The following is a 24,286-nucleotide window of genomic DNA, read 5'->3' as shown; positions in this document are numbered from 1 at the left end:
CTGCCGCCCCCCAGCTCCTCCACGCCAACCACCTGTCCCTCCCCCTTCTGCGCTCCATGGGGGCGCTGCCTCCCGCCTCCCATTTACCCCCACCTCCGCCGCTGTTCTCTGCTGGTAGGATGAACTCCGACAACTAACAGATCTCTGTAGCATCGAAGCACTTTGTTACTTTTGTTTTCGTTCGGCTGACCTCGGCGACACGAGGACGGAGGGAAGGACTGAAAACAAAAAAACCTTTAGTTTTTTACAATAGACCACCTCAGAGTCCAGCAGGACCGGTTCTGTCCTGGGTTTTAGTTGCCATTTCCCGACGAGTCCCAACATCAATCCAGAGTTTTTTTGCACACAGAGTAGATTGTAGCGTCCCCGAAGTGTCGCTCGTGCAGAAACGGTGGGGGCCGCGAATAAACTTTGATTTTGACGTCTACTGCCGAAACGTAGCGGGGCAGCTCGACGCAGCAATAACCAAACAGCTGGTTTTTGATTTTCGACACGTTTGTGGCCAATAACCGAACCTGTTCAAGTTGAAGAACCTGACGCAGCATTTATATTCAACCCTGCACCTTATATTTAACCCTCCGCGGATATTTAAAGTGTACTCCTAACCGTTTTGATATAACTGTGACCGTGTGTTACTCTGTCCGTTTTTAAAGAGGCGTTCGCGGCACGCGGGGATTCGAATGAACGTTGAAACTGGAACTAAGAACCATCCGGTCAGCGAACGCTCACCTGATCGTCCCCAGGTCAGGAAATGAAAACATTTATTGATTCTGGCTAATAATAGGCTTTTAGTAGGTCTAAAACCTAATGTACTCAAACCCAGAGGATAGTTGCACTAAATACTGAATTTTAATGTTTTTCTTTATGTTACATGCATCTTATTTTTTTAAATAAACATTATCTGTTAGAGTCCAAAGACCAAATCCTGTAGGCACCGACACTTACTATGGGGTACCACCTTCAGAAATGATTTATAAATACTTCCTTTTTGGATTATAACGAAACAACTAAAATAAACTTTCATTACATTGATCTAAGCTCAGTTTTTGGCAAGATTTATCCACATAAAACTAAAAGTTTACTTATTCGTGTTTTCTGATCGTCACTCGACGTGTTGTAGTCGTCTTCCTGACTGACATCCGATGTTGAAACTTTAAAAGTAAATGAAGACGGCAGAGTAATCTTAGTTAACGGTGAGCCCGAAGACTGCAGATAAATGTAGGCAAGAAATTGGTCACTCCTGCCCTTTTTATCTGACGTACTTTAGCTGCTTATTAATGGTTTATTAAGAGTTATTAACAATTTATAAACCTCTTATAGGAGATGTCTTATTATAAAGTGTCACCGGTTGGTTTTGGCTTATCGGACCCTCTGCTGACGGGAGATCTTACTGTTAAATCACCAGTAAATGCTGTGTGTGTGTGTGTGTGAGAGAAAACAGTGGTTTGTAGCAGCTAATTAAAGTTAACGACTTACAGTTTGACGCTGTAAAAAGAAAATGTAACATTCTTCTGAAGTGATAGTTCGAAATGTCTGGAAATACACTTATTTGCCTTCTTGCCGTGGTCTGTCGGAGACATTTGGTGCCGCTCAAATGGTCTTTTATGAAATCCGAGATTTTGTGGTCGTAAAACAACCGGAAATTACTAAATCAGCTTTGTTCAAGTTGCAAACCCTCCACTTGCTAGCATCCTAAAAGCTCCACGTTCACCGATTACCTAGTTACTTAAACCAACCAGCCGAGGGACAGATCTGTTCAGCGTAGTCTGCCCCGGTGTCTCCCTGAAGTAACTCACCTGTAAAGGGCCAAGACTGTATCCAAGAGGGACGCCAGAATCCCCTCAAATGATCCCCTTCGATATGACGGCTCACATCTCTATAAAGAGAGTCAGAAACGCTTCTGAGGATGCTAAATTTAAACATTTGTCACAGCTCGTGACTGCTAGACACTAGTCGACGCCTCGAAATTTATGACCCGTTTTTGGCCAAACTACATTCTCGGCCGCGCACATTATTTAGTTGGCCACCTTCGCCCACATCGTACCCGCCTTTATGGTTCCCTCTGCTGAAGTGGACCGTCAATATGAAAATATGACGCACTTGGACAAGGTCTCTTTAGAGCAGGAGGGTCAAACTCCAGGTCCTGGAAGTTTTAGTTGTTTTCTTGCTCCAACACACGCGATTCAAACGGTTTAATTACTTCTCCGGAAGAACGTCAGTAAGAATTCCATTTTAGAGCAAGAACACATCCAAAGCATGCAGGAAGGGTTGGAGGCGGTTTTGAGGCGCCCGCGACAAAGCCGCGCCTGAGATGGTAGCTGCCATCGGCAAGAAGAGCGGAGTGGAGCTGAGCCACGGCAGCATCTATCGGATATTTGGAGGCGTCGGTTCCCAATTTCCGGAACGAGTCAGTTGGCTTCAATTCTTTTCCCACTCGCAACTGACTGGAAATATTCAGTTCTTGAACACTTTAACCCTCCTGAAGCCCTTGTAACTTCGGGTCATTTTGAACCGGAGGCCACGGGAGGGTTAAAGATGTCCGTTAGGCTGCACCTGCTGAGTTAGGCTCAGAGATCTTTACCTCGCGGCACGAACGCAAATAAGACCCCCGGGTTCATTCCGAGCCTCTGTGCACTATCCATGCGCTCCCGTTCACTTAATCTCTCTGAACCGTAGTCTACGGTAACCCAGCCTGTACATACCGCTCAGTCGCGCTTCTTTTTCTTTTTTCCGTTTCCACGAAAAGTCCCCACATGCTTCCCGGAAAGTTCCTTTTGTAAATGTAATGGGCTGTTTGCAATTTTAACTTCAAGGCTAACTTGAGCACCTTTTAAAGTCTGACCCCAGATCTGTTTTTTTTTTTTTTTTTTTAAATCGGTAAACTGTAAGGGCCTCTTCAAACAGTGTTCAATAGTGGAATAGCGGTACGGAAGTCGTGCGTGAGCTTCTGTCGGCTAAAACGAGCTCAAATCGACGACAGGTCCTGTGGTTTGAATTCAAGCAGGAGCTTAATCCCAAAGCGAAACAGGCAAACGAGAGCAAAAATAAAATTACATCACCTAAAAGAAGCTAGGTCATCTAAAATTTGAGCGTCAGTTGGTGGCGTTTGACTGTTAGCGGTTGCAGAAGTGTAGCATTATTTTAAGAGACATTACTACAAAACTGTGGTTTGTGTATTTGCCTTATAAATGAAGGGATTGGGGAGTTTTTTTTTGTTTTTTTTTTAGCGATCGCAGCTGATTGTAAAGGAGAGATCGTGGCAAACTCTACTGATTTACGCACTTTGAATTCGGTTTGCCACACTAAGCCACGTTTGGTGACACGAGCTGTTTGCATTATTAAGTAACGAAGGGAAATCCTCTGTCCTTTTTCAAGTTTTATTGAAAAAAAAACAACCCTGTTTTGTTGGCGGACGTTGTCGTTGGTTTGGTTTCTGTTCGGTCAGTAGAACTGGTTATTTGCCACTTTAAACGACGGGAGTTTATTTTCATTATAAGAGCACTTTATTTTCCAAACAGGGTTTAAAAAGTTTTCTTGTTTTTTTTTTTTCTTCTCCCAAGCAGATTAGCTGACAGGATGTTTGCGTGTACGGTTGTTCAGTCGCACGAAATGGTCTTAATGCATTTTTGAACAAAAATGCGTTCTTCGAACAACTAAAGCAAAAATAGATCTTAGGAGTTCCACCAGGAGTATAATAAGGAAATTAACCTTTTCAAGTTCAATGGCGGTAAAGCTGAGTTTCTAGTAACTGAGAAGGGAAATTTTGGAGTCTTGTCGTGTTTTTGTTTCATACTTTTTCGCCAAATTATTCTTTCCTAAAGCTAGCAGCCAAAGGCTTGTGTTAGGTGGTTCTGTGCAGTGACTTCCTCGGATTAAACAGATGACAAAGTTGTATTATCTAACCTCTGTTTTGTCTTTGTCATGAGGATTAAATGTACATCGTGAGACTGATGTTTAGACCTCGTGGTTCATTTCTTTGTCTCCCCCGTTGCGTTTAAAGACTGCCCACCAAAACTAAAACCAACCTTTGGGGTCGTCCTTTGTTGTTTCGGGTTTAGCCGCTAAACGTGGTGTCCGGAAAAGCAACATGTTGTGGCCTTCACCCTCAACTACCGGCATCTCCGTGTTTCTTTTCATGCTTTCTGTGGAAATGTGCGTTTGATTAAAACTATGGAGCACCAGAAATTAGTCAATCAGAATGAAATTAAAGAAGAAGAGGAATTAGGAAGTTAGTAGTTGTTTTTATCCCACAGTTCCAACCTCTTTTATAGTTTATCTTTTTTTTTTTTTTTTTTTTTTTTTTTTTGGGGGGGGGGGGGTACTGAACATACAGTATGTCAGTTTAAATTAGATAATAGAAAGTTATATTTATTGTCAGTTTACATTAAAAAAAGCTAAGTCAGTTGGTTGAAAAGCTAAATGGATAAAACTACAAGTAAAACAACTGAAATGTTCTATGTTTCGCAAAGTGAGTAACGATGTTATCGAGCTGAATGGAAGAAGGAAACGATTTCTGAGACAGAACAAGGTTAAAATAGTTTTAGGAGAAGATTTAGCCATACACAGAATGTTTTTCTTTAGTATATTTTGACGTTAATGTTGACATATTCTGCACCTGCTGGCGTGGCCTGGGTGGTTCAACGGTTTTGTTGTTTATGTAGACACTTGTTTGTAAACAAATATTTTCTTTGTTTAAAAACAAATGGAGTAAATGTAAGCAGGGCCTTAGTTTAATCTTTAGTTTTACATTTATATCAAATTACCTGCAATTGAAATTGAGCAGCATTTTATGCTAAATTTAAACTTTAGCTTGTTGGCTAAAAGTACCTAGAATTATTATCATTAATTCTGTGATGATTAACATTAGTCTGCAGTCAACAAATAAGTGATTAGCAACATCATTCATAAGATGTAATTTGAGGAAACTGACTCCATTAGCACTGTAGCTAGCTGACTATAGCTAGCTAACTGTAACTAGCTGACTGTAACTAGCTAACTGTTACAAACTGGAGTTAGCTGGCTGTAACTAGCTAACTGTTACTAACTGTAGCTAGTTGACTGTAGCTAGTTAACTGTAACTAACTGTAGTTAGCTGACTGTATGTAGCTAACTGTAGATAGCTAACGGTAACTAACTGGAGCTAGCTGACTCTAGCTAGCTAACTGTAGTTGGCTGACTGTAGCTAGCTAACTCTTACTAACTGTAGTTAACTGACTGTATGTAGCTAACTGTAGATAGCTAACGGTAACTAACTGTAGTTAGCTGACTATGTAGCTAGCTGTAGATAGCTAACGGTAACTAACTGTAGTGAGCTGACTGTAGCTAGTTAACTGTAACTAACTGTAGTTAGCTTACTATGTAGCTAACTGTAGCTAGCTAACGGTAACTAACTGGAGCTAGCTGACTGTTACTAACTGTAGTTCGCTAATTACACTGCACCTATTTGTTTATTTTGTTATCTTGGAGCTCCATACATTTATTCAAACCAGACAAATAAATGTTGATCTTTTCACATGTGAAACCTTAAAATGCTGCTTCAAAAATAGGATTTTTTTTTCTTTTATCTTATCCCTTTTTCGAAGAAAAGGAATGACATGAGTAAACCAAGTCACGGTGCCATAGTGGATTCCACGAACCCTCATCAATACGTCTCTCATAACCCGTTCGAACTGCAGCACTGGGTAAAAATCCTGATGTATATTGTTATTTGCTGATTCTCCTGTCTATAATATAAACTCCACAGTATGTATTGGTTATTCCTGCTCTACAAAGCCCAACTGTAGCGTTACATTCAGCTGTATTAATGACTAAAAGCAAGGACAGTAGTGTCTAGGGGTGCTAATAACATTAGGTTGTATTTTCGTCTTTTATTGTATTATTGACCAGTGTTAACTGTCTGTAACACAGTAGAACATAAAGAGATCATTTCAATATTAAACAATATACACATATTATTCAAAATGTGTGCTTTTTTTTTAACTTGTTCCATTGTGTGTTAATCATGACTTTGACTTTGCTGCCATCTGCTGGGAAATGCAGGCTTTTCCATTTTTATTCAGTTCAGTGCAAAAATGTGAAGTTTTACTGTCTCAGTCTGTTAATTGCAGAAACACATTCATATAAAAAAGTACTAAAGGACAATAACAAAAAGAATGTCTGCAATATAAAGTCACAATGCTAATTAGAAACATTTCAACACTGTGTGGAAATGAAAAAAACTACAAAACCAGCACTGACCAAGCTAATTTAGCTTCTGTTCTTGGTGTTATTTTACCTCCCGTCCAAAGACTTTTAGAGGATTTATTTTTCAAGAACTTGTAAAAGAAGGTTGTTTAAACCCTTGGAATCAGGACCTGGTCGAGCACGCCACCGCTAATTCAAATATCCGTGGACAAACGGGGAGAAGAAGTGGTTTTCACATCTTGGTGAGGCGCAGAGTGTTCAGCCGGACCCCTAAAACCGTGGCTCCAGACGCGTACTGAATCTCCCTGAGGACCCCCATCCACTTCCTCTCCGTCTCGTTGTACCTGAGGACGTAAAAATTACAAACAGATATGTCCAAACGCTTTCTGGCTGAAATCAAGTGAAGCACGACCGGCCGGAAAGATACCTCCAAATGTCGTTCATCTCTTTGGGAAGGATCTCGTCGCTGTCCTCCAGAGGCATCATGGCGAAACCCCCCACGGCGAAGAGGGCGCCGGCCAGCGAGACGAGGCTCAAGGAGCTGCGCTCCTGAGGGAACGGCTCGGAGTCGGACCACCTGGAAGTGGGGAAATTCAAACGCGAGAGCCTTAAGACGCGGCTTCGCCTCGCGGACGGAAGGCGCGTTCGCTTCAGACCCACTTGTTAGCCGCCACGTCGTACACCTCCACGGAGTCTGTCAGGCCGTCGTCTGTCACGCCGGCTGCGACGTAGATCTTGCCGGCGTGGAGAGCAGCTCCAAACAGCGAGCGGGCCGTCTTCATGGGAGCCAGCTCCTTCCATTCGAACCGCTTGGCGTCGTAAGCACACACCTTCTTCAGACAGCTCCTGATCAATAACCACGAAACAAAAACTTTTAATAATGTTCCTAATCTCACCTTGATGTGTTGCCAGATAGAGCTTAACGAATGTTTACATCCTAATGATTGAGGGGTTTGCTCACTTGTCGTCGCCCTTTCCTCCGATCACGTACACCACGTCGTTGTGGGACAAAGCTGCATGTCCGTACACCGGGTAAGGAATTGCCTCGGACTCCCCCCATTTGAAGGACCTTTGAATGACAAAACACAGGAACAAATAAAAGAGTTCCATCCTGAGGGATTCCATCGATTGTACCAAAAAATGGTTTCAAGCGTCCGGGCCTCACTGTCTGTCGTAAACCAAAACTGAATCCAGCGTTCGCTCCTGCTCCTTCAGCTCCTTCCCTCCCAGCACGAAGATGGAGTTCTCGGCTTCAGCCAGGCCGAACAGGAACCGGGGGGACGGCAGGGGGGGCATGCCGAGCCAGTCGCCGCTGACCGGATCGTACTGCGGTCACGGGACGCACACAGAGATGCCACGTTGGTTGCTTTACCAAATGTGCACTTTAGACTTAAATGCTCAAACCGGAAGACATTTTAAAATTTTTAAACATTTTGGGTATTATTTACAAAACAATACGATATGATATATAATAATATTCAATATACAATATATGATAGTATACAGCAGAGGTCCCCAATCCCCGGGCCGTGGACCGGTACCGGTCCGTGGGTCATTTGGTACCGGGCCGCACAGAAAGAATAATTAACTTACTCTATTTCCGTTTCTTTTTTTAATTTTCGGAGTCTGATCGACATTTATTTTGAAAAACTGACCAGATTCTATCCACTCCATCCATCTCTGACTCCCTCTTGATGCGTGTCAAAACGCTTATCTAGGTCACGTGATCCGTTACCGCTAAAAACAAACCCACAAGCAGCAAAATGAGTAAAAATCAAACGTCTCTGGAAGCCCTAGATGGGGCCGTCTGGTTACTGAGAAACAGGCTCAGAGTTCCACTGATTCAGAGAGTGAGTTGGATTCTTTGTGGTCTTTTATTTTGAAGGGCGTGTTTAAACACAGAGAACATCAGGGGGAGGAGAGGCTGTTATTCATGTTGATAACGTAGCTAACAGCTGCGAGGACACGCTGGATTTACGTTTATTATGTTAAAAAATACCCCCGTTTTCATGCCGGTTGTATCATTTTATTTTGTTGTATTTATCCACCGCACCTTTAAAGGCCGGTTCGTGAAAATCCTGTCTGATAATGAACCGGTCCTTGGAGCTGAAAAGGTCGGGGACCGCTGGTGTACAGTTCAATATGAAAATGGGATCTGATAAAACAATCCTACAGTCTGATACGCTATGATACAAAATACATCGTCATCGTTTTCTCTCTTCATACCTGCAGGAAGTAGGAGCAGAGCGGGTCCTCCTTGTTCTCTTCGTCAACAAACAGTCCCCCCACCACAAAGATCTGGTTCTCCCGGGTCACCAGGCTGCAGTGGTTCTTGGGGACCTGCGTGGAGAGCGTCGCCGCGAAGCAGTCGTTCCCCGACGGGTCGTAGGCCACGGCGCCGGCGTCGTTCACCATCAGGATCAGGTTTCTGGCGAACATCCCAAATCGCAGGTTGTCGTTGAGGATGGCCGGCAAAAGGCTCTGCTCCTCCTCCTCCCCTTCTTTGTCTTCGTCGTCTCCGTCCTTGTCCGCGCCGCTCCCGTCCTTCTTGTCTTTGCCTTTTTGGACCTCGGGCACTTTGCCGGCGCGGGCATCCCTGACCAGCTGGAGTTTGGCCCGGAGCTCCGGACAGGACGAGATCAGCTCGTGCTTCTCCACTTTCTCCCGCAGGTACTCGTCGGTGACAAGGAGCAGGCGCACGCAGTCGAGCAGGCCGGGCAGCTCCTTCAGCCTGGCCTCGGCGTCCCGGGACACCCAGCTCATCAGGGCCTCGAACACGACCTCCTCCGACTCCACGTTCAGGCTGTCGCTCGTCAGGACGGCCGCCAGCTCGCCGGGCAGCAGCTGGAGGAAGTCCTCGTCGCGGGAGACGAGCCCGAAGCGCTCGCAGGCGTAGTTGCGGGCGGACACGGCCAGCCTGGGGCAGTCCAGCATCAGGCCGAGCCGGAAGACGGCCAGGCAGTTGCTGAGGCTCAGGCGCTTCTGCAGGAACGACACGCAGACGGTGAAAATGGACGGAATCTGGAGCACGTTGGCGACGGCGAAGATGTCCTGCACGTTCTGCTCCGTCACGTTGATGACCGACGTGTACAGGTACTTCAGGATGAGGCCCATGACGCCGGGCTCCACGTCCTCCAGCACGACCTCCCTCTTTTTGCTCTCCTCCAGGTCGGACAGGAAGATGGCGCGGAAGTAGGCGCTGCAGGCGCACAGCACCAGGCGGTGGCAGGGGAACTCCTTGTTCCGGATCTTCAGCACGCAGTCCACCAGCTTGTCATTCTCCAGCAGGTCGTACAGGCCGTCCTGGAGCAGAGTCTGCTGGTACATCCTGGGCTCGTCCATGGGGTTTATGGGCAGCGCCATTTTTTTTTTTTATTTCGGAAAAAGAGAGTCTTCCCAAGGCCGCAGATCAGGAGCGGAGGACTTGTCTAGCCTGGAAAAGTGGATTTTTAAAGGCTGAATCCGGGGACGGCCCTCTTCCCCAGCTGTCCCGAGCCTTCAACCTCGGCTCCGGCTTGACGGTTATTTTTGGAGCAGCGGCTCGGCGGACAGCTATGGGCTTCATTCTGGAACGCTGAAATCCAACACGTCCCGGCGGCTCAGGAAGGCTTTTGTTCCTCGTTCATCCGTCGCCGTTTCGACACTCTTTGGTTTCTACGTTTCATTTCAAAAACTGAACATTTAAAGTCAGATTTGGTTCTTTTTTCTGTAAAAAAAAAAAAAAAAAAAAAAAGCTCAGTCCCTTACCTTTCTGTCTGCTCAGATTTAAACCATTTATCCAAAAACGAGGTACGATATTTATTTATTTATAACCTTCCTACGGAGCTCCACTGAGTCTCACTTTTACAGCGAACATTCTGCTCGTTTTTCCTCCCAGTCCGAAAGGAAATAAAGAGTTTTACGCTCAGTTTTTACAGTTGAACTCTGAAGGGAAGGAGCCGACAGCGATGTTTCACACCGATGGATCCATCCCATCAGATATTTACGACTTTTCCCCTCGCAGTCCTTTCAGTTTTATCAGGTCAAGCGGCTCGTCGGGTTTTATTAGTCGTGAAAATCTGGCTTCCTTGATTTATTTGAACCACCTGAAAGATGAAGTTCAGTAAAACCCACCGGAGTTACAAACATGAGGATTTGAACAACTCTTTTATTTCCTTGCGTCGGATTCAGATCAAACGTTTCAACCGTTTCAGCTGCTTCCAGGTCAGTCGACGTTTATTCACAGTGGAGAGTAAAATTCTGATTCGGCTGCAACCAGTCGGTTAAATATCTACTCCGCTTTTTGTTTGTCGGTTTCTGCCTCCGGCTGTGCGGCGGCGGCGGAGTTCTGATGGTCGGGGTCGTCAGCGAGGGCCCGCCTCCTCTCTCGCTCCTTGATGACTTGAACCAGGCAGTAGGTCACGAACAGAACGCTGACGGTGGTCACAGGGAAGCCTGGAAAGGAAAGGAGGGGGTGGAGACGGCGGTCACGTGAGGCCGCGGAGACCGGGAAGGTCAAACTGGACGTCACCTTTCAGGAGGAGGCGTTTGGCAAGCAGCTTGGCGAAGTCCACGCCGTTCAGCGCCACTGAGTTGAACAGCGCGATGCAGCAGAAGTTCAGCGTGTTGAAGACGGCTCGGACGCGGCGGGACGCTGCCTCTGACAGCTCCGTCTGGAAACGAGACGTTAAAACAAAAACAAAAAACTAAACGCCAACGCAAAAAAGAAAAACCTGCGATAACGAACCTCGGAGGAGACGAACGGCTCCGTGGACGAGAGTTTGGCGGTCCACATTTCCAGGTTGAGCCCCAAACAGTTGAGGAGCGCCCAGAGCAGCACCGCCTGGCAGGGCCCCAGCCAGAGGACGGCCACGCCGTAGGTGCAGAGCGTCGCCAGCAGCTCCGCCGCCACGTCGTCGTGCTTCCCCCCCAGGCGATCGTAGACGTACCTGAGGCGCACAGAACGCGTCAGAACCTCCGCGTCCGGCACACCGAGCGGGGCGTCCGTGTGACGCGTCTACTCACTTCAGCAGCCAGTCGTTAATTCCCCTGTCGAAATGCCTTCGGAGAGAGAGTTTCAAGATGAGAGAGTCACGGAACCAAACGGCGACGCCGGCATCGGCGAACCCGACTCACGTTTCGGCGAAGATGTAAAGCGCGGTGATGCATTTCGGCGCCCTGGGGGGGTCCAGGTGGTCCAGCCTGGCCACCGTGTTGACGACTCCAAACATGACGGCCGCCTTCAGCCAGTCGTAGACAAGGTTGAAGTACGCCACGCCCACTGCAACGAGATGCCAACTCACAGCTTTCGGCGAGCCCTGGATGCGCCGCCAGAAGGTGCTCGGAGGCGAGACGTACCCAGAGCCCAGTCAGACAGGCGCTTCAGCAGCTTCAGGTCCGCGGGGATGGTGCGGATGTACAGGAAGTGGAAAACGACGTCCACGACCACAACGGCTCCCAGGTGGATCAGGCCCTCCAGGCGGAGGTTCCACATCTCCCTCTCTTTCCTGCTCAGGTCGGACCTGTTGGCCTGTAGGGGTGGCAAACGCGTCACGGCGATGAAAAGTCATTCGAGCTTACGGCGGCACGGCCACATACCTGGACGTGAAACTTGTCGAAAGTCATGAGGGGCCCGAAGTAGAAGAACGGGAGGTAGAAGTTGTACCGGAGGAGCTCGAGGACGTTGTAGTGGCCGTCCTTTCGCTCACAGTTCTCCAAAGCGAAGCTCGTGCAGCGCAGGACGGTGAACCCGCAGCCTCCGTAGAAGAGAACGTGGCGCAGCTCGAAGTCGCCCTCCACAAGCCCCGCCTGGGTGGGGAGGAGACGTCGAGGGCGTCAGGGAGGAGCAGGGGGGCGTCAGAGAGGGGCGGGAGGGCGTCTTACCTGCCAGGAAACGAAGGGCTCGCACTTGAACGTGGCGAGGGTGCAGAGGCCCGTGGCGAAGCAGAGCCAGCGGACCTTCGCCAACGAAACGCTGTAGAGCAGGACGCAGTGGGACAGCACGAGGGCCACATAGGTCCAGCCCATGCTGGTCCACACCGCCAGGACGCCGTACGCCATGTGGACCGAGGACCTGTGCTGTGAGACGGAAACAGATGACACCACGCGGGGGGGCTTTTATTATAAGACCCCAACATCGGCTGTGGGCGCACCTGCGGAGCGAGCATGGAGCAGAGCTTGGCGAACAGGACGTGCCCAGAGAGCGCGAACAGGATGTGCGCCCTGAAGGTGGAGAACCACATCACCCACTCGAAGTCCGCCGTATCCTGCGGGCGAAACGGCGCAAATAAGAGGCGGTTTGTTTGACGTACCCCATCATCAGCGGCACATACCATTTTCCTTCCGAAGTACCCCGGCTTCACGCTGGTCCTGAACGCCTTCCTGTTGATGCTGGCTGAAAACAGAAGACGCACTCGCAGGTTCGAAAAGAAAGTGTTTCATCTCCACTCAGCGAGAGTTCAAGGTCGCGTGTGATTCCTCATACTCACAAGCCGACGCGTCAAAGACCCAGCCGGCGGCCCAGAACACGGCCAGACCCAACACAGCGCCGTAGAAGCAGAGCTCAAACTTGGGAAGAGCGGCTTTGACCCCCATGCCGATGAAGGATCGGCTGAACGCTGTTATCTGGAACGGCTGAAGACCGGGCCGACTCCTGATGCGACCCAACAGGCAAACAAAGGACGCCCTGGCCGTCGGCCGACCTGCGATCCAGAACCAGCTGCTGCCGGTTTAAAAATAAAAGCTCAGCTCCACAATGAACAGCATCTGCTCCGTGTCTTCCACGGCGTTTTAAAGGAACTTAAAATAGAAATCCGAATTATTCAACTCGGCCAGCCGTGTGTGAACTCATGGTTCAAGTTACAGGAAAGAAGCGGGGGTGTTTGATCCAATCAAGTTGATGTTTTTTGCCCCCAGAAGGTAAAAAACCAACAAGCTGACTGTGTTAAACAATGATAAAGTCATTCTTACCCATAAAAGTACACTTTGCAGTATATTTCTTGTAGTAAGGGGTGGAAAAATTCTTGTTTTACGATCTCATGCACCCCTAAGTGGATCGTACCAGTTCTGAAGCACCTGAAGCTCACACCTGGGTTGAGTTTACCATCAATTAGGTCTTTACTGACAGCAGGACCGGATAAACGAGCTAAACTATCCCAAAATACGCTCAGAAATAAATAAATGTTGTAATTAATGTGATTTTAATTATTCCCTTTCCAGTTTCTGAGTTTGGTTGTGCAAATACTTCAAGGATGAATGCTAACTCGAAGCTAGCTTTAGCCTTAGGCTAGCTAATGTTTAGCTAGCAAAGCGTTAGCGAACTTAAGCTAGCATTTTCCCTTCAAAATATCTGTGGACTGAAGTTAGCTTAGCTTTTAGTTCTTTTCTTTTGGAGTTTATAGGGTTGTTAAAGCCTTTTTTTCTTTAGAATAGGTCACAAAGACCCCAAAAATAAAATAAATTCAAAGAAAAGCTCAAAAGTACCTAAGTTAGCAACAAGCTAACCTCATTAAAATGCTGTGTGTGAAGCTTTTGAGCTTTTAGAGACATTCTTTATTCATTATTTTACAGTATATTTTTAAAAACTTAACCTACAAACTAACTAATTAACTTCTTTTTTTTAATTTTCTGTTTGTTTGTTGAAACAAACCGGCTGTAAAGGCTTCACGACGATAATTTTCAGACGCAGTCCTTTCTGCCTCCGCTCTCGAACGCAAATTTTTTGTAGATTTTGTTGGTAGTTTTGCTCCAGAATTCCTGCATCTAACTTTAGACGTCTCGTTGTGACTCGCAGCCTTTGTGAACGAGCTGTAACAACAACAAAACAGGAGAAAATTTAAATTAATCTGCTTCTGCTATCATTTAAAAACCGTAACCCAGATTTAAAACGATGCGTCCTTTAATAAAAAGAATAAAAAGTCCCATCGTGTTGGTGTTTGTAGCAACCATGGAGAACAGTGGAGGTCAGACGGGCATCAACAAAAAGCAGCTGCTTCCTATTTTTAACCGAACAACTAAACGCACCATCGCAGCCTGGGAACGCAACTCAACAAGCAGAACAGGCTTTGTGGTGCAGAATAACACCATCGGATTTTATTGTTTTTAACAACAAATCCAAGTAAAGAACCTTTCTCTTGTCCTCACGTCGTCGTCTCGTGGAGACGCCTGCTGTCGGAAGGCCGCCCGGTTTCCACCAGTTGAAATCCTGACCTTGAACGCGGCGCCGGAGAGCCCGGAGACGTCCTTCTCGGGGTCCTGTAGAAGAGGAAAACCCCGAAGGGACGGGAAGCTTGTGTCCTCAGGCTGAAGGGGGGGTGGGGATGTCTCTGAGCTGCCCCCCAGTTAAAGGTGACAGGATGTATTTATACAGCAGGAAGGGGGGCGGAATCACTCCAACAGCCTTTAAGGCGTGTTGAGTAATTCCTTTCATCGGATTCAGGAATGAAGCGAAGTTTCAAACCCATAATATCCCGATCCTAAGTGAAAAAGACTGGTCCAGGTGAACTGAAGCTCTCACCTGGTTATGTAACATCCGTCGGGTTATGGGAACAGGCTCGGGAACGCCTACGCTCCCTCGGAATGAAAACAGGTTGGACTCCCCTCGCGACTCCCGATCCGATCTCTGAGATCGGCCGTTCAGGTTTGGCAGTGAGGGAGGGAACGTTTCCGGACGCTCTCAGGAGCTTCTATCACGGTCCCAGCATGGTACTGTCACAGGATGCCACCTGTGCACAAAATGTTCTCCCTACTAAATATTCCAGTCAGCTGTTAGTGGGATTAAAACAAAGTGGAAGTGACTGGGCATGACAGCATTTCAGCCATGTAAAAATCACAGAGCAGGCTCAGCAGATGCTGGGGCTCATAGAGCACAGAGGTCACCAACGTTCTGCAGAGTCATTAGCTACAGACTTCTAAACTTCATGTGGCCTTCAGATTAGCTCAAGAACAGAGCGTAGAGAGCTTCATGGAATGGGTTTCCATGGCTGAGCAGCTGCATCCAAGCCTTCCATCACCAAGTCCAATGCAAATCGTTGGATGCAGTTATGTAAAGAACGCCACCACTGGACTCTAGAGCAGTGGAGACGAGTTCTCTGGAGGGACGAATCATGCTGTCTTGTCTGGCAGTCTGATGGACCAGTCTGGGTTTGCAGATTGCCAGGAGAACGTTACTTGTGTGACTACATTGGGCCAAATGTAAAGTTTGATGGAGGGGGGATTATGGTGTGTTGTTGTTTTTCAGGAGCTACTTTCTGCAGCTTTGTTCCAGTGAAAGGAACTCTTATTGCTTCAGCACACCGAGACATTAAATCATGCTCCTAACTTTGTGGAAACAGTTTGGCGATGGCCTCTTCCTGTTCCAACATGACTGCATGCAAGTGCACAAAGCAAGGTCCGTAAAGACACAGAGGAGGGAGTTTGGTGTGGAAGAACTTGACTGGCCTGCATAGAGCCTTGACCTCCACCCGATAAAACACCTTTTAGGACGAATTAGATCAGAGACTGTGAGACAGGCCTTCTGTCTAACACCAGTGTCTGACCTCACAGATGAGCTTCTGGAAGAAAATATCACACTCCTAAAGCTGTAGAAAGCCTTCCTAGAAGAGTTGAAGCTGTTATAGCTGCAAAAGGTGGGCCAACATCCAAGTAAACCCTATGGATTAAGAACTTCTATAGTGTATGTATATATATGTGTGTGTGTTCAGAGACTTGAATCTAAGAGTTATTTATTCCAAATCTAAACTGTTGAAGCTCTTCTCACACACTAAAGTCACTCCTCAGATGGTCTCTTTAGAGGCAGCAGGAAATAAAGATGGCTGCCAAACACAGGATCTGCTCCCGTTCTGACCAGACGTGTTTTCAGGCGACAGACCTGCTCCATCCTGACATCAGAGGGTGGAGCGGTGGGGGAGGCGAGTGGTGGGGCCTTGCAGTCTGACTCGGGCTTGTTGCATCATTGTTCTTTCAACGAGGAAACTGGGAACGCAGACTAAGGACCCGCAGTCTCGGCGTTCGCTCGTTTTGGAATAAATTCAGTAATGAGATTACTACTTACGTATCAAAGTGATAAAATACTATTTTGATCATGGTTTGTGTCATGAGACCGAGCATTACAGACTGACGAGTTTATTGTTTCTAGGAGTTGAACACGACCAGAACAAGCTGAAAATTAACCCTTTTGTTGCCTCAAAATAAAAACGCATCATTTAACTGCTCTGATTTGCTCCCCCCTTCGCTCGGCTCGGGCGTCCATCTTGTGTCAACGACGGCAGGTTAGTGGATGAAAACACAGCAGGTGCTCGTCGGTGTCCAGTACTTTTATTGGAACTTAAATATTCAATCGGCCTGAAAACTGGAACAGTGGACCAGCGGCAGCTCCACCGAGAACCGTTTTTTTTAGAAACAAATGGGTCACATGGATGCAGCGCTGCACGTGAAAGAAGTCCTCTGCGAGCTTCTCCGCGGTTGATAAATACGCAGCGTTTTAGTGATTGGCGTGGAGGACTCGGCGCGGCGCAGCTGGAGAGGTTCTTCCCCACCCGGTGGCGTGTTTGCGTCAGATCTGCGTTTTCGGGGGCGCGTTCACTCTTCGTTCGCGTCCTTTTTGCCGGTTTCCTGCCCCTCGAAGATGGGGTACTTGCTCTCCACCTCGGCCCAGGTTAGAGCGCCGTTGGCCAGATCCCGAACGATCCCGGGCAGCTCGCTGACCTGAGGAAGGAGAAGAGCGTTTACACGATGCAGGAACAGCAGGGGGCGCCATAAACCTCGTGTTCAAGCTTCCCTCTGCTCAGAGGTCTGTCATTTCGAGGTTTCCGACTGAGAGACGACTTGTTTTGTTTTGTTGCGAGTAAAACGGCTACAGGAAGGGGAAACCGCGGCGCCGTACCTCGGCCCTGATTTGCCTCATGGAGTCGCGGTCCCTCAGGGTGGCCGTGTGGGGCGTCTTGTTGGCGGTGTCGAAGTCGATGGTGATGCCGAACGCCACACCGACCTCGTCCGTCCTGGCGTAGCGCCTCCCGATGGAGCCCGAGGAGTCGTCCACCTTGTGGGACACGCCGTTTTTGGTCATCGCCTCGGCTGAGGGAGAGAAACAGAAAGGGGGTGAGGGGGCGCGGCGGTCGGGGACGGAGACGCGACTCGGCGAGGACACTCACACAACTCCTTCACGAAGGGCATGAACTCCTGGTTTTGGCTCAGAGGCAGGACCGAACATTTGTAGGGCGCTACGGTGGCCGGGAAGCTAAAATACTGTCAGAAAAAAACAAACAGACATCAACACCCAAATAAGGCGAAGATATAAAAACGATTAAGAACTCACCGTCCGTTGTTCGTCTCCTTCTCTGACGTGGAATGTGTGCTCGAAGATGGTGTACATGATCCTGCCGATGCCGAAGGACGGCTCGATGACGTTGGGAACCACTTCCTCCACTGCGCGCGACACAAACACCGGTTAGAGATAGTCACCCTGAAACCACCAGGACAGGAGGCGAGGGGGCGGGGCCTCACCGTGCAGAGTCTTCTGGAACCGCTTCACGGCCACCATGTCCTTTGTCAGCTTGAACGCCTTCCCTTCCGTCTCGATGGTGAACTCTCTGGAGGGCGGGAACGTAACGTGAGCCGCCCCCGTCTGGTTACGGAAGGAGAACGGGTGTGTGTGTATCCTCCCGGTACTCACCCTGTCTCGTTAAGCAGCGCCTCCTGCTCCGTAATGAAGCATTCGTCGCACACGGCGAGATACTCCATGGCTAGCTTGGCGTCCTTCTTGTAAGCCTTCCCGATGGCTCCTTTGTTCGGCTCAAACTGGACGACGTTTACGGTTTTGTGGGAAGGAGTTAAGGACAAACATGGCTGATTAAAACCCAAACACCTTCATGCCCCCCCCTCCTGTCGCGGCGTAAGGATATCGGTTCTTTGAGGGGCTTCTCGGCGACCAGGGGGACCTTCGTGGCCCGCGCGTGGCATTTCAGGTCGTAGCAGGAGCGGTCGGCGCAGCCCACGATCTCGATCCAGCCCTGTGGCAGAAACCTGCGTTATTCTGAGCGGCGGTGGCGCAAACAACCCGGCGGAGCCCGAAGGAAACGTACGTAGGAGGTTTTGGCCTCGGCGTCCCAGCAGTCGCAGGCGTAGTGAGCCATCTCGTTGTCCATGTGCTGCCGGAAGCGCAGTTTGTCTTTGGCGACGCCCACTTTCGTCAGGTAGAGGTGGATCCTCCCGATGAAGTACCCCAGGACGGAGTTATTGATCACTCCCTGAGCGCAACAACGGAAACTTTTAGTTCCTGTTTTAAATGAAGCGCAGCGTTCTGCCCGATCCCATCTGCTCACCTGCTCCACGGCGTCGCCCAGCCTCATCATCTCCGCTGATTGGCCGCTGGTCTGAGCCGCGGAGGAGTACAGCATGATCTGCAGGTCGGCGACGTTGCAGAACTTCGGATGGTCCTTCTCGTTCGGGTCCACGAAGTGCTCGATCTCAGCCATGGTGAACTCCCTGCGCGGACAAAACGTTGGTGTTATTCTTACGTTTCTGACCTCCGACGAGATCGTTTTGTTAAAAAAACGAAACAAAAAAAAAAAAAACCAGGACGTCCTCACCTCACCCGGATGAGTCCGGATCGAGGAGAGATCTCGTTCCTGAAGGAGTTTCCTATCTGAGCGGCGGCGAAGGGAAGTTTGCCCTGGTTGAACTCCAGGAGGCGCTTAAAATTAAGGAAGATTCCCTGAGCGGTTTCAGGCCTCAGATAGCTGCAGATTGAAAAGAAATAAAAGTCAGTGAGGAATCTGAAGGCGTGGCGCGGCCGCTCCGCATGCTTCGCTCCGGCCGTTACCCCGGCATGTTCCCTCCGGGCCCGATGGACGTCTGGAACATCAGGTTGAAGGAGATGGGAGGCGTGAGCTCGTTTCCCGTGGTGGGCGACTTGACGTTGTATTTGACGAAGAGGTCGGTCAGCTCCTGCTGGGTGTAGTTGTCCAACTGAAACAAGAAAAAAAAAATAATAAATGAAACGTTAAACAGAGTCCCGTCAAACAGTTTGATCAGTGAAGAGACACCTTTAATGGCTGACCTGAGTGATGACGTTCTCCATCTCCGTCTTCTTCTCCGCTGAGCACTTCTTATCAGACATCAGCTTCTGGAGGTGAGCTGCAGCAGGAAGACGACAGATAAATAATAAGGAACGTTTAACGGATTTACGGTCGAAACGGCGGCTTGACCTCTACCTTTGAGGAGGTGGTCGGCCCTGAAGCATTCGCCGTTCTTCACGTCCTTCACCATGTAGTCCGCAAACTTTTCCACGTGGCCCGAAGTCCTGGGCGAGCCCGAGAACATAACAGACGAGCAGAGTCAGCCTCGGCGAGGAAACGAATCGGTTTTAAGTTTTGACGGCGTGTATCTGCGGCCGGGCTGTGGGGCGCCGCTGGTGGCGGGAGCGCCCCACGCATTAAACCGCAGGAATCAATGTGCGCCTGCTAACGAAAAACCCCCACAGCTCAGCATTTTGGAGCTGGCTCGAGGAACCACCAGGCGATTTCCGCCCCCCTCAACGGGTCGGAGCAATCAGACGGGTTTAATCGGGAACCTACTTGAGGACGGGCTCGGGGGTGAGCATGGTGCAGTCGATCTCCAGGATCTGCTCCTCCTGGATGAAGTGCTGCCTCCACGCCTGCAGGATGTTGTTCTTCAGCGCGCAGCCCACGGGGCCGAAGTCGTACAGGCCGCTCACACCTGGGGAGCATTACTGAACGGTAACGGCGTGGCCAGAAGGGTTATGTTTCGGGGCGAAAAACAAAAAACAAAAACGCCAACGGAGCGCGTCGTTTCGACCATTACCTCCGTAGATGGCGAAAGCCTGGTCGTAGAAGAATCGCCTCTTGAGGGTGTCCTCCATCTTGGTTCTGTCGACGATGTCATCTTTGGGTTGTAACGCCAGCTCCTGCAAGTTTGACATCAACTTTAACGTCTGCAAACCTGATTCTTTCGATGCGTGTTTCTCCCATTTACACCGCTCTGTATAAATAATAACCTCTGCACAGGAATGACTTGCCTTGCTCTCCAGAGCTTTCTTCCTGGCTTTCAGCTCAGCCACGGCTTTGGTTACGTCCACGTCAGGGGCTCCTTCCTGCTTCATCTGACGCACCAGGTCCCCCTGAAACCAGAGAGGGGTGGGAGGGGGGGTGGGACAAAACAAGTCTCTAGCCTGGGCGTGTTGACAAAACAAAGTGATGGTGGCCTCCTTCCTAATAAACCCCACCCCTCCTGAGCCCAGTCTGCAGCAGCAGGAGCAGCTCCCTGAAACGTGGCAAAAAGCTACTGTCGGCTAACAGCTATGCTAACAGCTAGCCTCTGCAGCGCCGCTCTCATTCAATGACAGCTAGCCGGTTAGCTTAGCCGCATTTCAGACTGAATATTACACAAACTGGGCTTTTCCCCCCTAACCAATAAAGATGCTTTATTTAATTTATGTTAATTAAAATAAATAGAGAAGAGTCAGCGTTACCTGCTCTTTGACTGCAAGCCTCAAAGGGGCGAGAATCTCCTCAATGTTGCCGTCCATGGTGGGGCAATTCTCCGCGAGCTGAAGCCACTTGCTGCTTCTCTTCTTCCCGCTCCGACAGAAGCGCGCCGACGTGGAGAAGGAGGGCCGGTTTCCGGGCGGCTGGCGAAGCGGCTGCCGAACGAAGCGGACCGTGGACGCCCGGAGGGAGGAGGAAATGTCAGCGGTGGTCCTCAGCAGTGCCGACGCTGCGCCGCGGAGAAGCATGGACCGCCGGGCGTGACGCGAGCTCCGGAGAGAATGATGAAATCCTCCGGCGCGGCGGGTAAACGCAGCCCGCCGCTCCAGGTCGGCACTTTCGCCACACACCACTCATTCACTTCGGGCGAACCGATTCATCAAAAAAAAATAAATTAAAAACACGTTTATAGAAAAATTATTATTTTTAAAATACACCACTACACAGCATAATAATAGGATGTACGAAAGCTCATTTTAATATCTCATAATAACAAAACGTTATCTTAAAATTATGATTTTGCATCTTCAAATTCATTTTGAGGCAGCATAAAACATAGTTATGGCTTAAAAGATGAAGGTTTTTAGGACTTAAATCTTCACAAAACATAACAGACTTAAGTGTCAACACAAGACCTGCAAATTAACATTTCAAAAAATTAAAAGTAACATTAAAAATCTTTAGTAGCTTTGACTTTATGTGACTAATGTTCTCAGAAGTAGGTAAATTATAAATAGAATTAGGTCTGTGCCTTTGTTCTTTCAGGTTTAAAGGGGGAAAAAAAAGTTCTTATGTTGATGGAATGGGACTTGATGACCAAACTACGAGAATAATTTGTTAATAATCTTGGTTTCCTCTTTTTAAACTCCATTAAAACCTGTTTCAGTTCCGTCTCGTTGTCCTGTTTTCTTTTTTTTTTTTTTTTTGGAGAGGATTTGGCCTCACGATCTCAGTTTGTTCCTGTCAGAAAAACCCCAGTCAACATAACATTACAACCACTGACAGTGAAAATGAGTAACAGTGCTCGTCTTTTAAAAAAGCAANGGGGGGGGGTTCCCTGATATTTGGCCGATAATGGATCATTTCTCCTGGTTCTGTCCTCGTGGGAGAAGGGCACACATTCCAAATAACATCCATCCCATGTTCAGTTTTGGTATATCCAGCCTCCGTTATGTAATCTGCCCAAATGGTTGCTGATCCTTTCCACAAGGTGTCACCAGAAGTGAACGGCAGACGTTCTTCTTGCTTAAATCAGGCCAATATTTCAGCCTGAAAAGAGACAATCATGTGGTCCGACTGAAGCACGCAGACGTTCGACAGCTGCACAGAAGTCCACGTTTTCCACAAATATGCCACCTCGTTGGCTCTAAGCTCCACCGACGTAAGCTCGGACCTAATATCAGTTCAATTTCTTTCATTTCTTTTGGAATACTTCACACTATCTGATGCGTTGGTGTGAGGGAAGCCGCCGGAAGGGACAACTTTCATCGCTCATGCTGTGTTTGGTCAGACATTTACTCCAATGTCGTCCCTTTCTCGACCCTGAATGTGCAGCTTCAGCCACTAGAAGGCCCCAAAGCAAGTCGACGCGTCTCTTGAGCCGATGTGGTGACGACACTTAGACGGCTCTGGGGGCCATCTTTGGTTTTGCTGATATTAAAGCTCCTAAAAGGAGATTAGAGATGCAATCGGTTGGGTAACTAAAGGGGAAAATACTCAAATAAATGGGTTTGAAACTCGCTAACCATCAATAAGCCTTAAATAAATCCCGTTGGGTCACCAATCTCAGCTGTGATATCAACAAATAACTTAGAAACCATCTTTTTCTGTGTTGTTTCTGTCAGGATGGCTCAAATCTGGTTACAGGTCGCCCTGAAAGCGAGAAGAATCCAGGCCCGAGTCATCAGATTTCAGGTCCTGTCAGACTCGGTAACCCGAGACGGAGCGTCAGGAGGTGAGACGTGTGTCGCGGTGCGTTGCTGTAGGTGCCTGACCCCTACATCAGGAAGCGTCATGTCGGCGAGGAGATTACACGTTAATCATGAGCGGCGTGAGCAGACGACGGCCCGCTGCCCGCCTCCTGTCCTCTCAGGTGGAGGGATGCTGGCAGCGGACCAGAAAACCACTCTGTCTCCTCCTCGTTCTCACTCTGCGGTCCGCCAGGAGGCCACGTGCGAAGCTTTAAAAATAAAAAAGGGTGTCTGGAGTGCAGGTGAGGTTTGGTTCGTGTAGGAAAACTACGCCTTTCACTGGAAATGTCAAAAACGGCAGAAACTTGTGGTGAAAGCTGCAGCGTGAGCCTGAGAGACAAGAACGGCGGTCATTTGAATCAGACTGAGGGGAGCAAAAAGTCAAAGTTTTAATAAAAAAAACATCAAAATGCTTGGTTTAGGTGTCCGCAGCATCAGTGATGGTGGAAGCGTGGAGCGGTTGGGATGAGAGTCAGCCCGGTTCTCAACAGGAAACGGGAGGAATGCTGCCTCCGGGTCTCCGCCTCACGTGGAGGACTTCTTGTTCCTGAGTGACGGGAGGACGGAGCCGGGCCTCGACTTCAGTAACGCTTCGATCGGTCGCCGTGAAGAAAGAGCTGAATCCTTCTGTAGGGCGGGCCGGGCTCGGCCGCAGAGATCAGGTGAGGAGCTCAGAGTGGAGCCGCTGCTCCTCCTCATGGAAAGGAGGCAGCTGAGGTGACTCATCTGATTAGGATGCCTCCGTTTGGAGGTTTTCCAGGCATGTCCCACTGGGAAAAGAGACCTCTGGAGGGGTTCTGGATCCTCTCCGGTCTGGGAACGCCTCGGGATCCTCCAGGAGGAGCTGAGGGGGAGGTCTGGGTTTCTCTCCTGGACCCGACCACGGGTAAGAGGTGGAAGACCGATGGATGGACACATCTTTGAGGTTTATGGAAGACTTGGAGCGAAACATTCTTCCATTTTTCTGATTAAATTCAGATCCAAACAGCTGGCAGCAGCTTCAGAATGCCTCGACTATCCGATGGAGTTTATATTTAATTTATATTTTCAACAGGTTTCACAGGAATTTTCCTCCTCTATCATCGTTGGGATGATACGAGGATCGGTTTGATGGTTAAATGTTGGCCCTTTAGATAAAAGTTTAACCGGTCAGCACCTGTGGCTTTGTTTGCATTGGGTGCAGACCCGCGTTTTCACAACTGCACGTGGATATGTGTGGAGGACTGGATCACCTCTTTTCTTCCCCCCCTTGTTCCATGTGGCAGCTGGCTCTGAAGTGGGCGGACTGAGTCTGGACGCTGGACGCCATCTCTGCGTACAGTGCGTGCGTGTGTGTGTGCGCGCGCGCGTGTGGACTGAGAGTACAGTAGCAGGAGGCGGGTGGAGGGAGGGGGGGGGTGATCTGCTGACACGCGCACGCACGGAGCAGGAGAGTGACGCTTTTCTTTTTTTTTCCTTTTTTTTTCTGTTTTGTTTTGTTCGCCTCCCCGCGCGCCTGGCCGTCAGCTCTCTCCTCTCCTCCTCCGACACGGGGCTGCGCGGCTCCGGACTCGCCATGGCGGGCTTCTAGTGGCGCAGCTCGCGCGCAGATACGGAGGTGGGGGTGCGGGTGTAGGGGGGGAGGAGGAGGAGGAGAAGGAGGAGAAGGAG

The 24,286-nt window shown here is 48.9% G+C and overlaps 4 protein-coding genes and 1 non-coding gene across 10 annotated transcripts in view; 1 reads left to right on the top strand and 4 right to left on the bottom strand.

Annotated features, from left to right (window-relative positions):
• zbtb47b (zinc finger and BTB domain containing 47b) overlaps positions 1-3,951 on the top strand; it is a 19,423-nt gene extending 15,472 nt beyond the window's left edge. The window contains 1 exon segment of the mRNA XM_025003847.2: positions 1-3,951. This exon segment is cut by the window's left edge and continues 49 nt beyond it. Coding sequence (XP_024859615.2) covers positions 1-137 — 137 coding nt within the window. The 3' untranslated portion in view covers positions 138-3,951.
• A 1,740-nt stretch (positions 3,952-5,691) lies between these two features.
• klhl40b (kelch-like family member 40b) lies at positions 5,692-10,165 on the bottom strand. The gene is made up of 6 exons (XM_017406428.3): positions 8,410-10,165; positions 7,349-7,509; positions 7,145-7,252; positions 6,844-7,029; positions 6,611-6,760; positions 5,692-6,527 (listed from the first exon to the last, which is right to left on the bottom strand). The coding sequence occupies exons 1-6, from the start codon at positions 9,544-9,546 to the stop codon at positions 6,416-6,418; spliced, it is 1,854 nt and encodes a 617-aa protein (XP_017261917.1). The 5' UTR covers positions 9,547-10,165; the 3' UTR covers positions 5,692-6,415.
• A 147-nt stretch (positions 10,166-10,312) lies between these two features.
• hhatlb (hedgehog acyltransferase like, b) lies at positions 10,313-14,777 on the bottom strand. 6 transcript variants are annotated; one of them, XM_017406429.3, is made up of 13 exons: positions 14,678-14,777; positions 14,288-14,415; positions 12,651-12,883; positions 12,495-12,556; positions 12,315-12,428; positions 12,046-12,240; positions 11,761-11,970; positions 11,521-11,692; positions 11,299-11,443; positions 11,188-11,223; positions 10,910-11,111; positions 10,694-10,835; positions 10,313-10,617 (listed from the first exon to the last, which is right to left on the bottom strand). In XM_017406429.3, exons 1-13 carry the CDS (start codon positions 14,690-14,692, stop codon positions 10,454-10,456), a joined length of 1,818 nt encoding a protein of 605 aa, XP_017261918.1. In that variant the 5' UTR covers positions 14,693-14,777; the 3' UTR covers positions 10,313-10,453. The 6 variants fall into 6 exon arrangements, with proteins under 6 accessions (XP_017261918.1, XP_017261919.1, XP_037829191.1 ...); XM_017406430.3 differs by having other exon boundaries at positions 12,651-12,880; XM_037973263.1 differs by lacking the exon at positions 14,678-14,777 and having other exon boundaries at positions 12,651-12,880; positions 14,288-14,671.
• A 1,677-nt stretch (positions 14,778-16,454) lies between these two features.
• gars1 (glycyl-tRNA synthetase 1) lies at positions 16,455-20,956 on the bottom strand. Its single transcript, XM_017406426.3, has 17 exons — positions 20,651-20,956; positions 20,198-20,299; positions 19,984-20,086; positions 19,737-19,878; positions 19,374-19,462; positions 19,220-19,296; positions 18,983-19,128; positions 18,750-18,899; positions 18,483-18,645; positions 18,243-18,407; positions 18,063-18,170; positions 17,834-17,979; positions 17,665-17,750; positions 17,477-17,586; positions 17,313-17,406; positions 17,045-17,235; positions 16,455-16,866 (listed from the first exon to the last, which is right to left on the bottom strand). The coding sequence occupies exons 1-17, from the start codon at positions 20,912-20,914 to the stop codon at positions 16,741-16,743; spliced, it is 2,262 nt and encodes a 753-aa protein (XP_017261915.1). The 5' UTR covers positions 20,915-20,956; the 3' UTR covers positions 16,455-16,740.
• LOC112450219 lies at positions 19,539-19,679 on the bottom strand. The gene has a single exon (XR_003038762.1). It is a non-coding gene; the product is annotated as a small nucleolar RNA SNORA84 (small nucleolar RNA).
• Positions 20,957-24,286: the final 3,330 nt, after the last annotated feature.

This window comes from Kryptolebias marmoratus, linkage group LG21, assembly GCF_001649575.2.
Source record: "Kryptolebias marmoratus isolate JLee-2015 linkage group LG21, ASM164957v2, whole genome shotgun sequence".
NCBI lineage: Eukaryota > Metazoa > Chordata > Actinopteri > Cyprinodontiformes > Rivulidae > Kryptolebias > Kryptolebias marmoratus.
Note: the sequence above shows the minus strand (reverse complement) of the source record. Positions and strands in the feature narration are given on the sequence as shown.